Source organism: Mytilus galloprovincialis, chromosome 6 (genome assembly GCF_965363235.1).
Source record: "Mytilus galloprovincialis chromosome 6, xbMytGall1.hap1.1, whole genome shotgun sequence".
NCBI lineage: Eukaryota > Metazoa > Mollusca > Bivalvia > Mytilida > Mytilidae > Mytilus > Mytilus galloprovincialis.
Genome location: NC_134843.1, coordinates 4505357 through 4519065, shown reverse-complemented (window position 1 = coordinate 4519065; position 13709 = coordinate 4505357). Strand labels below are relative to the sequence as shown.

General features: G+C 32.8%; 1 protein-coding gene across 3 annotated transcripts in view; it reads left to right on the top strand.

Annotated features, from left to right (window-relative positions):
* The first annotated feature begins 6302 nt into the window (after positions 1-6302).
* Positions 6303-13709, top strand: part of LOC143078753 (uncharacterized) — a 90289-nt gene continuing 82882 nt past the window's right edge. Inside the window, exons 1-2 of one of the 3 annotated variants that reach the window (XR_012979260.1) lie at positions 6303-6667; positions 6784-6816. Coding sequence is in view for 2 of the 3 variants with exons in the window: in XM_076253705.1 (XP_076109820.1) it covers positions 6643-6667; positions 6784-6816 (58 nt within the window). In the remaining variant the exon portion in view is untranslated. The remainder of the gene's footprint in view (positions 6668-6783; positions 6817-13709) is intronic. The other 2 variants (XM_076253705.1, XM_076253706.1) reach the window with 2 other exon arrangements.

The following is a 13709-nucleotide window of genomic DNA, read 5'->3' as shown; positions in this document are numbered from 1 at the left end:
TACAAGTATCTTGTTTTAGGGAAAGGAGGAATAAATCTTACTTTGTAAAGAATCACTCTGATTCATTTTTTATACGACCGCAAAAATTTTAATTTTTCGTCGTATATTGCTATCACGTTGGCGTCGTCGTCATCCTGCGTCGTCTTGCGTCGTCTTGCGTCGTCGTCGTCGTCCGAATACTTTTAGTTTTCGCACTCTAACTTTAGTAAAAGTGAATAGAAATCAATGAAATTTTAACACAAGGTTTATGACCACAAAAGGAAGGTTGGGATTGATTTTGGGAGTTTTGGTCCCAACATTTTAGGAATTAGGGGCCAAAAAGGGCCCAAATAAGCATTTTCTTGGTTTTCGCACAATAACTTTAGTTTAAGTGAATAGAAATCTATGAAATTTTGACACAAGGTTTATGACCACAAAAGGAAGGTTGGGATTGATTTTGGGAGTTTTGGTTCCTACAGTTTAGGAATAAGGGGCCAAAAAAGGTCCCAAATAAGCATTATTCTTGGTTTTCGCACAATAACTTTAGTATAAGTAAATAGAAATCTATGAAATTTAAACACAAGGTTTATGACCATAAAGGGAAGGTTGGGTTTGATTTTGGGAGTTTTGGTCCCAACAGTTTAGGAATAAGGGGCCCAAAGGGTCCAAAATTGAACTTTGTTTGATTTCATCAAAAATTGAATAATTGGGGTTCTTTGATATGCCGAATCTAACTGTGTATGTAGATTCTTAATTTTTGGTCCCGTTATCAAATTGGTCTACATTAAAGTCCAAAGGGTCCAAAATTAAACTAAGTTTGATTTTAACAAAAATTGAATTCTTGGGCTTTTTTGATATGCTGAATCTAAACATGTACTTAGATTTTTGATTATGGGCCCAGTTTTCAAGTTGGTTCAAATCAGGATCCAAAATTATTATATTAAGTTTTGTGCAATAGCAAGAAATTTTCAATTGCACAGTATTCAGCAATAGCAAGAAATCTTCAATTGCACAGTATTGTGCAATAGCAAGAAATTTTCAATTGCACAGTATTGCGCAATAGCAAGAAATCTTCAATTGCACAGTATTGTGCAATAGCAAATATTTTCAATTACTCAGTATTGCGCAATAGCAAGAAATATCTAATTGCAATTTCAATTGGAGTTATCTTTCTTTGTCCAGAATAGTAGTTGAATCAACTTAAATCTTTGTTTTATACAATACAGATAAAAAATTAATATTTCAATTGGAGTTATCTTTCTTTGTCCAGAATAGTAGTTGAATCAACTTAAATCATTGTTTTATACAATATACAATGTATATTCACTTTTTCTACCAACTGATAAATTAAAACAGTCTTTACCATTCAGTGATAACAAGTACTTTATTTTACATTTTAATATTTTATGATGTATTTAAATGAGTAGTTATTGTTGCAAACTCCATTAGAAATTTGAATTGAGATCAGTTTTGGAAAAAGGGAAAGGGGGATGTGAAAACAAATGGGGGTGGGGGGTTAAATTTTTCTCATTTCAGATTTCATAAATAAAAAGAAAATTTCTTCAAACATTTTTTTGAGAGGATTAATATTCAACAGCATAGTGAATTGCTCAAAGGCAAAAAAAATATTTTAAGTTCATTAGACCACATTCATTCTGTGTCAGAAACCTATGCTGTGTCAACTATTTAATCACAATCCAAATTTAGAGCTGAATCCAGCTTGAATGTTGTGTCCATACTTGCCCCAACCGTTCAGGGTTCAACCTCTGCGGTCGTATAAAGCTGCGCCCTGCGGAGCATCTGGTTTTTTACTGAAACTTACATTATCAAGATGCAAGTTGATTTCTTGATTGACAACATATATTTGTTACGTTTGGAGGACGTGTTTTTTCAACAGACTGTCGTCATTCCAATGGGAACCAATTGTCCCTCTGGTATCTTTCGTCCCTCTTTTATATCCTGCTGTTCGGTGTGAGTCAAGGCTTCCGTTTTGAAGACTGTACTTTGACCTATAATGATTTACTTTTATAAATTGTGACTTGGATGGAGAGTTGTTTCACTGGCACTCATACCACATCTTCTTATATCTATATATGAAAAGAAAATGTGACATTTAGTATATACTAGCTTGATGTTGATTTGTCAGGATGTTGATTTGTCAGGAACATATATATTGATAGCACTGTTCCAAGATTTGGTATTAGTAATTTGTTTTTTATAGAATTACTTACCAAACGAATTTTTATTTATATATTTGATCAGTTTTTCGGAGATACCTATAGAAAACAATATGGATTCACCCCAGATGTGATTATCATTTATCAAGATATTCACTTTTGAATTTTTAAATAGCTATATGTTTATGGGCAGTTTCTCAATTTTTACCAAATTTCAGTGGAAAAACATTGTCAATAGTGCGATAAACCTGATTGAGAGTCTTCAAAAGGAAGAACGAATGCGTATAGTGAAAACGATTTTATACGATTCCTAAGGTTGTCAGTGAGAACAATGGCTATGATTTCCTGTGGCAATATGCAAAAATTAATATGTGCACAGAATTTTAAACACAGACACTTGCTATATCATACATAATATAATGGAAGCACAGGGTTTCCGTGAAATCTAATCTGGGGGACTGCACAAACCGTATCATACACTGCGACGGACACCAAGCATATTATGGTTTGCTGTATACATCATAATGGTTTTTCGTTTATTGTTTTGAACATAAAACTGGTCGTTAGTTTTCTCATTTGAATTGTTTTACATTTAACATTTCGGGTTCTTTTATAGGTAACTAGGTGTGTTTTTTGCTCATTGTAGAAGGCCGTACGGTGACATGTAGCTGTTAACTTCTATGTCATTTAGTCTATTGTGGGGAGTTGTCTCATTGGCAATCATACCACATCTTCTTATTTTATTACATATGGTGTCCATGTATGCATTGGTTCACATTTAATAGTGTCCAAAACTGTTTTGATGTAAATTGTGATCGTTGTGAAAAAGATATCTGTGAAGTTTTCTAAAGTAATTCGTTACTTAAACGTGACACTGACCTCAATGCTAAAATATTTTCTCTAATGTTGAAAAATCACAGGTGATGAAATTTAAAGGCAAAAAAATCCTCATTGGTGCTTAAAGTGAGTAATGATTAAATGGCAATAAAAAGAAAGCATAGTTTACTCTCTGAGGAAGAAAACACATATATAGATGCTGTCTATGTTTAAAAACACGTCAGTGGAGTCTACTGGTGACACAAACGGTTACGCATTTAATGCTCTAAAAAATCGGGGCAAACTTAAAACAGAGTTTTCTCCTGCAGCTTAATATCAATTAAATTTGTATACGGCAATGACATTTACAGTTCAGCAGGAATACAACAGAGCATTATATTTGCGCACATTTCCAATTTCATTTGAGAGTGCTATCTTCGAATTTGCGCACATTTATTTTTTAGTTAATCAGACATATTTTACAAGTTAACACACGTACATGTTAGGAAGATATCAGCATAATTATAATTTTCAAAAAGGATTACTTGTTTTGTTTATTGAATGGGTGAAAAGATTGGTCCTCAGTGGCGGATCCAGGAATTTTCATAAGTGGGGGCCCACTTACTGCCCTAAGAGGGGGCCCGCTTCAGTGATTCCCTATATAAGCAACCAATTTTTTTCCCAAAAAGGGGGGGCGGGCCCCCTGCCCCCCCCCTAAATCCGCCTCTGGTCTTGGAAGCAACAAAAAAAAAACATGCACGGAAACTGGCGAAAGCCTTCAAGAGATGACTACGATTACGTATTTTTTCGAAACAAAAAAAAAACTGCAAAACTTACAAAATGAAAAGCCTTGCATCTTTGATCATTTTTACAACCTGTTCGACGCCACTGCAGTAGTACTTCTCGTCCACGGGGGTCGAGATTATCACCGGTCTAGTTGTCAGCACTTTTACGTCACATGAAATATCATTGATGCTGGGGGAATACATTTTTATGTTATAAAATTAAAATTGAGAAAGGAAATGGTGAATATGTCAAAGCGACAACCACCCGACCATAGAGCAAACAACAGCCGAAGGCAACCAATGGGTCTTCAATGTAGCGAGAATTCCCGCACCCGTAGGTGTCCTTCAGCTGGCCCCTAAAATATGCATAATAGTACAGTGATAATGGACGTCATACTAAACTCCGAATTATACACAAGAAACTAAAATTTAAAATCATACAAGACTAACAAAGGCCAGAGGCTCCTGACTTGGGACAGGCGCAAAATTGCGGCGGGGTTAAACATGTTTATGAGATCTCAACCCTCCCCCTATACCTCTAGCCAATGTAGAAAAGTAAAAGAATAACAATACGCACATTAAAATTCAGTTCAAGAGAAGTCCGAGTCTGATGTCAAAAGATGTAACAAAAGAAAATAAATAAAATGACAATAATACATAAATAACAACAGACTACTAGCAGTTAACTGACATGCCAGCTCCAGACCTCAATTAAACTGATTGAAAGATTATTAACCTGTTTTGGGCTTTTTCAAGGCGTGTGTAACTGTTATATGAAATAAAAATAAACTGTTAACTGTTAACCCCCTGACTGTTATCTGTTTTGTTAAAATTTCCAATGTTGAGCCTCCTGAAGGGGTTTTTGACTATTTACGTGATAACTTGGCAATTTTTGAAGTGATTATTTGATTACCAGACCAAATATTTTATGATTATTTGATATTTTAGGACTGTATTGTTGATTATTAGAAGTATCTTGTTTAAAAAAGAATTAATAACTATGTGATTATATTGGCAAAAACAAATGTGATTATGTGATTACTTAGACACCCCTATGTTTAACCCTGTCACATTTTTTCAATGTCTGCATGCCTGTCCAAAGTTAGTAACTTGTGGTTGTCGTTTGTTGCTGTATATAATATTTGTATTTCGTTCGTTGTTTTTTCATTAATCAAGCCGTTAGCTTTCTCGTTAGCTTTCTCGTTTGAATTGATTTTTTTTTTGCATTTCTGGGCCTTAATAGCTGACTAAGCAGTAAAGGATTTGCTTATTGTTGAAGGCCGTGTGATGACCTACAGTTCAATGTTAAATTCTATGTCATTTGATCTCTGTTGGAGAGTTGTCACATTATCTTCTTACTTTTACATGTTTAATGCAGACAAAATGATAAAGCAAACTTATTAGCCATGCTTTAAATGTTCATTCCAAAAAATTCAAGACATGTTTGTAAAAGATCTAAAACAAAATACACTAAATAGACGTGAATGCGTCAAAAAAGTTTTTTTTCTATTTCTCGAAAACAAATCAATCAATATTTTTAATGATTCGATATTGTTATGACTGAACATTTAAATTTTTCGCGATAATGGTATAAACTTTGTTAATTTCCATATTTTCAAGGCCAGGATATTTATTTCCCGGCTACAATACTCTTTCTTGCCCACACCCTAAGCATATCAAATGTTCGCCCCCTTATACATCTCGAGTCTCTAACATTTTTATCCTTCAGTTTTTCGTACTGAAATTGAATGCATGACATTTTGTCCACTGCGCGTTAAGCAAGCAAATACCAATCAATCATAATGTTTATTGCATTGTCTGTATTTACTAGATTTTACAAAGCTAATTATGTATGATCAGCGGCGGATCTAGAAATTTTCATAAGTGGGGGCCCACTGGCTGCCTAAGAGGGGCCGCTCCCGTCACGCTTCAGTGATTCCCTATATAATCAACCAAGGATTTATATAGTCTAACTATGCAAATCCTTGAATCAACCAAATATTTTTCCCAAAAGGGGGACCCAGGCCCCCTGCCCCCTAAATCCTCCTCTGATGGTTAGGAAAATATTGAGGATCTATAAAGTATTTGAAAAATCGATTGCGACGTCATGTCTAAATACAACAGGTGCGCGCTTTCCGATCCTTCGAGTTAATATTTTGTTACACTTTTATTTCCCTTTTCTTTCTCTCTGAAAATATAAAAACAGAAACTTCTGTCCGGAAATTATTCTCGTTTTGACATAAATGGTAGTTGCATGCCTGTTACAAGAGACATTAGTACTCGATCATACATGTATCTTAAACTTAAACTTTGGAACGAGTAAAGTTGCTTAATTGATAATACATCCAACAGCTGTAGAAAATTAATTATCAGTTTATTAATTGACATTTAATTTAATATAATTTTGAACTTTACGTTCGCCAAGAATTCGTGTGACCAGCAGAGACATATTATTATATGATACCGTTACAGTACAACACTCTTGTGAGGTTCTCTTTTTGTAGTAAAAAAAACTACACATGTTCACTGGCCGTTCACAATCTAATATTAGACCAACAAAAAATGTAGGTCAACGGTAAAAAAAGTCAGTTCAGTCGCTTCAGGTGTATTTTTACGTAATCTACCAACACACAGTTTTAACAGGACAATATGTTACTTTAAAATATTAGAAAAATATAAGAAAAAACATCCTTTTTGACGTCAGTCGGAGAATTGTGCAAGTGCGCAGACAGTCGAATGCGCAAATCATCAAAAGTGATGGCGGGTCTGTGTATATCGTCTGAGAGTTAAGTCTGCACAATAAACAGGATATATGACCACTGCAAGGGGAACCGAGACTCTATGCATCATCCCGTCGGAGTGGGAGGGTCTCTGTTCACCTAGACATGCTATTTTGTTTTGGTCTTTTTGGTAAGTATTTATTTTTTAGTCTTTGGAATCACGGTGTCTTAGGTTCCATGTGGACTTCCGGTCTGTAGGTGCAATTAACTTCCTGCAAATTTATTTAATTTTCTCTTCTTTTGCAGCATTACTTTTGTACAACACGGTCGTTGCTAACGGTAAGTTTATTTTTGCATTTTTAACTTATGTTTACATGTGATGTCATTTAGTGTATTGGAAGGGTTATCAGCCCCAGACAGTCGGTAGACGAATTGACAATCAACAAAGCTGAATGTTTGATTAGTGAGCTACTCTTACGTAACCGCAGACGGGGCAAAGTTTAAGCAAGGTAGACTGCATATTTATTCATTGCACGACATTGCTTTGCATATATTATTTCATTGTATCGAAATTATGCTAAATTATATATGCAGTAGTGAATTAAAATATGTAGAATTAGTCTGGACAGTGACAGGTGAAAAGTTATTTATATCTATAGGTGTTGGTCGTGTATATTGATAACTACACTTTGTAAACAATAGAAACAAAAAAGCATAAAAGATGAAATATTTGTATTTAAAATATACAATTTTGTAAATGTGAATTTAATAAAAAAAAATGTGAATGTAAAAGTTGAAGAAAGATGTCATTGTGCATATTTGGAATATATATTTATAGATCTGTACCCTAAATAATATCCTTGCAGTAAAAATGAATTGCAAATGTAACTTGAGAGTATATGAAGCTATACATATTTATTATATAGACAGTTCAATACTGAACTCATTTGAAGCAAATTCGGGTATTAAGTTTTACAGACAAATGATGAAATCCCTGAGTTTATTGAAATAATTTTGTAATTATGTGGTTTTTTTTTGGTTTTTTTTTTTTTTTATCAAGATCTTTTTAGTGATCAAATGGTCAGACTTCCCAAAATTCAGAATTTATTACAGTTCTGGAAGAATAGAAAAAAATATGCAAGATGAATTATTGCAATTTAAACAAATCTGCATCTAGATATTGGTATCAGATACATGTATCCATATTGGAGTTTTCATTATTGGGTTTCTCACCAAGTTGCTTTATGACAATAATTTCAAAACTTACAGTACATTTATGCAATATGGGTCAGACAAAGCTGTCAATTAACAGTCATCATGAAATATGTTCTGGCCTTCAGCCAAACTATCAGTCAAATATCTTTTTCTTTTTACACCATTTAAAGTATTTTTTAAAGGATATATATAAGGTTTCATGGGCAGGTGAGCATGTGGTGGAATTATAATATACATCTGAATCTGCTTTTTTTCATGAACAGCCAGGTCCCCCTTTTTTCTTATTTTTATTTAGCTGACCAGATGAATCATTGCATCTTGTCTGATTAAATAATTGACAATCCTCTTGATGATTTTCAGGAAGTCCGGTAAATTATATCACATATATCACACACATGTATATATGACTCAATTGTTACCTTTTTCATTCTGTTGAATTTAGAGTGGAAAATTGAACTCTTAAATTTATTCAGTAAATTAGAGTGAGGACATGTTATAACTTCACTTATAAGCATGATATCACAAAGAGTCTGAGCTGCTGAAAATATTGTTCTTATACCACAGACTAATAAGTAGCAATAAATATCAATTATCTGAGATTAACATTTTCAGTTTCCTTAGTCAAATTGTATGGCAAATGACCTAATAACCTAGATAGTGTTTTTTAAAGATTTTTTTCGATTTAAAATCCATAATGATTTTTTTATTAATATGTTTGCATCTCTGTATCTGAATCTGTATTCAAACATCCCCTGTTTAAACAAGAAAAAACTCTTCTATCCCTCACCCTCAACTTTAAATAAATCAAAAAAGAAAACTATTCACAAATAAAGATGATTTATATATACTTTGCCTCAAATTTAGCCCAATATATATATAGATTTTAAATACTGAATATATGCAATATATTGAATTGTAAATTTCACATATATACAAACAGACAAACAGTATGTGAGGATTTAAAATATCACTTAAGACTGAAACATCATAAAAAATTAGTAGATGTTTTAAATAAAAGTACAAATTCATGAATGATTTTATTTGTTGGATACTGCAGAATGTAAAATATTACACATTCAAACTTTTTATAGTTGTTATGATGATTGATCAGTTAGTCCAGACTAAAACATTGATTTTACGAAGAATTTCTATTTTTTCAATCAGTCTTTTGGCATGGTTAGAAATGAGAAAGCCATTGACTAAAGGAAACATGGGAGCCATAGTATTCCACCATTAACGATTTAAATAAAATCATAACCAATATAGATATGTGCTGGAGTCACACAGCAGACTTAAAAAGTTATATATAATACAAGATCTTTGACTTATGATGCAAAAGTTTTTGTGACTTGCAATTCTATAAATTGGACCCCAGTAAAATATTTGTGTTTTCTGGTAACCAGACCCATTTGATATTTATATATATATTTATATATATATCTGTATATAGAAGGGGAAAATGTATAACATTTTGTCATAAAATTCATTAGGGATAGACAAACAAGTTTCTTTTTAGCTTTGATTTGAAAGTCATAGACTAGTATTGAATGCTGAAGAAATGATATTTTAGGTTCTTGCACTACCAACCTTGAATTTGATCATGTATGATATCCTGAACATTCTGTTAAAAATTTTGTAACAAATTACCGTGAAAGAAAAAATCATTTCCTTATTTGAGCATTACAGGATTACATGAATGATTTCTTCTGACTGCATAATAAAGGTCTGATAAGATCAAATTTGATCCAGATTTCAGTCAGACAAAAATTATAGATAGATTTGTATTTATGAGAATACATATAGCTACATATTAAGGCATGCTTTATTGTTGACTTTTTCAGATAGCTGTAAATTATGTAGCTATTTATTATATTTAGCTTTGCATACTGGCTAATAAATTCATGTACCTTAACATGGAAATAATTTTGACTGTTTTAAAAAATTAAAAGTTATTCATGATATCAACTGTTTAATAGAACAATGAAAAATGAATAATATTGAGACATACTTTTAAGGGTATTTAACATATTTTGTAAAGGAGTAATAAAATCCTGACCGGTCCCAGACAGGTGAATGGCCACAGCCTACAGGCAAACATAGTGATTGGTTAGGTTATTTTGACCTACCTTTGCATGTAAACTTATTTACATTGAACAAAGGTTATCCCTGTTAAAATGCATTTGTTTCTGGTGAAAGGACATGTATGAACATTCAGGGTCAGGTGTAAACTATATAATGCATTAATGCTAATATCCATCTGACATGCATGTGTTCCTACCTTAAAGTACATTTTTGTATTACTTTTAATGCATGATTAAAACAGAAAAAAGGAGTTCTTATAAGCAGAAGCATTGTATCCATACCACTTCTAAGATTCTGAAACTTGGACATGTTGGAGGCCACAACCCTAAATTTCCATAATTCCATTCTAAGGGTTGTGGTTTGTGATTTTGAACTGGACCTTATTTTCTAAAGCAGTTCAAGGGGAAATTTAATTATTGAAACAAATGTTCCCTTCAAATGAAATTATAACATGATAAGTTAGGAATATTATCTGTTGACATCAATATAAACCTAAAGAGCTATCCAAGATGTGGCATATACATCAATGAGACAGCAACCCAACAAAAATACCCAGAGGACATCTAGAGGGCAATATACAGTCCCAACAAAACACAGGCAGTTGTCTCAGAATTTTTGACCCCTATATATATATAGAAAAGAAGATGTGGTATGATTACCAATGAGATGACTCTCTGCCCTTTATACCTTTATATAACACATGTTATACTATAATAGTAAGGTATATAAGAAACAAAAATTTTGAGACAAGTGCCTGTACAAGAAAATGACTTGTCCAGGAAATAAGTCTGCAGAATTTCAAGCTCTTAGTCACCCTGAGTTTATATAAAAATTTTGAAAAAAAATAATATGTGCCATTAGAAAGCATATTTCCATTTATCTTTAATTCTTTTTATACGACCGCAAAAATTTTAATTTTTCGTCGTATATTGCTATCACGTTGGCGTCGTCGTCTGCGTTGTCTTCGTCGTCATCGTCGTCGTCCGAATACTTTTAGTTTTCGCACTCTAACTTTAGTAAAAGTGAATAGAAATCTATGAAATTTTAACACAAGGTTTATGACCACAAAAGGAAGGTTGGTATTGATTTTGGGAGTTTTGATCCCAACATTTTAGGAATTAGGGGGCCAAAAAGGGCCCAAATAAGCATTTTCTTGGTTTTCACACAATAACTTAAGTTTAAGTAAATAGAAATCTATGAAATTTTGACACAAGGTTTATGACCACAAAAGGAAGGTTGGGATTGATTTTGGGAGTTTTGGTTATAACAGTTTAGGAATTAGGGGCCAAAAAAGGGCCCAAATAAGCATTATTCTTGGTTTTCGCACAATAACTTTAGTTTAAGTAAATAGAAATCAATGAAATTTAAACACAAGGTTTATGACCACAAAAGGAAGGTTGGTATTGATTTTGGGAGTTGAGGTCTGAACAGTTTAGGAATTAGGGGCCAAAAAAGGGGCCCAAGTAAGCATTATTCTTGGTTTTCGCACCATAACTTTAGTTTAAGTAAATAGAAATCTATGAAATTTAAACACAAGGTTTATGACCACAAAAGGAAGGTTGGTATTGATTTTGGGAGTTGAGGTCTGAACAGTTTAGGAATAAGGGGCCAAAAAGGGGCCCAAGTAAGCATTATTCTTGGTTTTCGCACCATAACTTTAGTTTAAGTAAATAGAAATCTATGAAATTTAAACACAAGATTTATGACCACTAAAGGAAGGTTGGGTTTGATTTTGGGAGTTTTGGTCCAAACAGTTTAGGAATAAGGGGCCCAAAGGGTCCAAAATTGAACTTAGTTTGATTTCATCAAAAATTGAATAATTGGGGTTCTTTGATATGCCGAATCTAACTGTGTATGTACAGTAGATTCTTAATTTTTGGTCCCGTTTTCAAATTGGTCTACATTAAGGTCCAATGGGTCCAAAATTAAACTTAGTTTGATTTTGACAAAAATTGAATCCTTGGGGTTCTTTGATATGCTGAATCTAAAAATGTACTTAGATTTTTGATTATTGGCCCAGTTTTCAAGTTGGTTCAAATCGGGTCCAAATTAAACTTTGTTTGATTTCATCAAAAATTGAATAATTGGGGTTCTTTGATATGCCAAATCTTACTGTGTATGTACATTCTTAATTTTTAGTCCCGTTTTCAAATTGGTCTACATTAAAGTCCAAAGGGTCCAAAATTAAACTAAGTTTGATTTTAACAAAAATTGAATTCTTGAGCTTTTTTGATATGCTGAATCTAAACATGTACTTAGATTTTTGATTATGGGCCCAGTTTTCAAGTTGGTTCAAATCAGGATCCAAAATTATTATATTAAGTGTTGTGCAATAGCAAGAAATTTTCAATTGGACAGTATTCAGCAATAGCAAGAAATCTTCAATTGCACAGTATTGTGCAATAGCAAGAAATTTTCAATTGCACAGTATTGCGCAATAGCAAGAAATCTTCAATTGCACAGTATTGTGCAATAGCAAATATTTTCAATTGCACAGTATTGCGCAATAGCAAGAAATATCTAATTGCACAATATTGTGCAATAGCAAGAAATTTTCAATTGATTGGAGTTATCTTTCTTTGTCCAGAATAGTAGTTAAATCAACTTAAATCATTGTTTTATACAATATACAATGTATATTCACTTTTACTACCAACTGATAAATTAAAACAATCTTTACCATTCAGTGATAACAAGCACCTTTTGTTACATTTTAATATTTTATGATGTATTTAAATGAGTAGTTATTGTTGCAAACTCCATTAGAAATTTGAATTGAGATCAGTTTTGGAAAAAGGGAAAGGGGGATGTGAAAAAAAAAATGTGGGGGGGGGGGGGGGTTAAAATTTTTCTCATTTCAGATTTCATAAATAAAAAGAAAATTTCTTCAAACATTTTTTTAAGAGGATTAATATTCAACAGCATAGTGAATTGCTCAAAGGAAAAAAAAGTATTTTAAGTTCATTAGACCACATTCATTCTGTGTCAGAAACCTATGCTGTGTCAACTATTTAATCACAATCCAAATTTAGAGCTGAATCCAGCTTGAATGTTGTGTCCATACTTGCCCCAACCGTTCAGGGTTCAACCTCTGTGGTCGTATAAAGCTGCGCCCTGCATAGCATCTGGTATTTTTTTTACTACATTGTCAGATATAATGATGTTTATTTCTGTTGAAGAAACCAGGATATGATAGTAAATGAGAATGTAATCGATATTTATAAGTCTGAGACACCTTACTGAAATCACAGAACATGTAACAGATATTTATAAGTCTAAGACACCTTACTGAATTCACAGACAGAATGAAATTCCAGAAACCAGGAAGAATGAATTATTAATGTTAAATTCAATCAATATTTGTCACAAGGTTATTTAGGGCTTAGGAACTTAAATTTTACTATTTGAATTGCTGTTTTTTCCAGTAGCTCTGTTACATGTTATGTTTAAAGATACCTTCTTGTTTTTGCTTTGCCATTTTCAACATAGAATGAAACTTTTTAATAATGGTTGCTAATGTTGATATCTTATTTATTCTATTGGATTTTCCAGAAATATGTGTGAGCACACAGCTTTCCCTTCGGTTTAAAAATAGGATAATTGTATCTGATAAATTGGTTATGATTTTCATATATTTGCAGTTAGAGGTAATGCAAAAAGTCAAAGTGTAATCTGATCTTGATCTGTAATATAATTGTGTAAGTTGAAAGCAAAAAAGAAATTAAGATCATAGGCAGATTTAAGGGGACCTGAGCCCCCTCCCCCTTTTAGTGAAAAGTTTTTGGTTGATTATTTAGGGAATCAATGAAGCATGACTAGAGTGGGTCCCTTCTCAAAAAGTCAGTGCCTCTCCCCCCCCCCCCCCCCCCCTCCATCATTTTATGAAAAAGTCTGTAAACACTGCTGAAGAGTCCAGTTAACCTAAACTTTTCTGC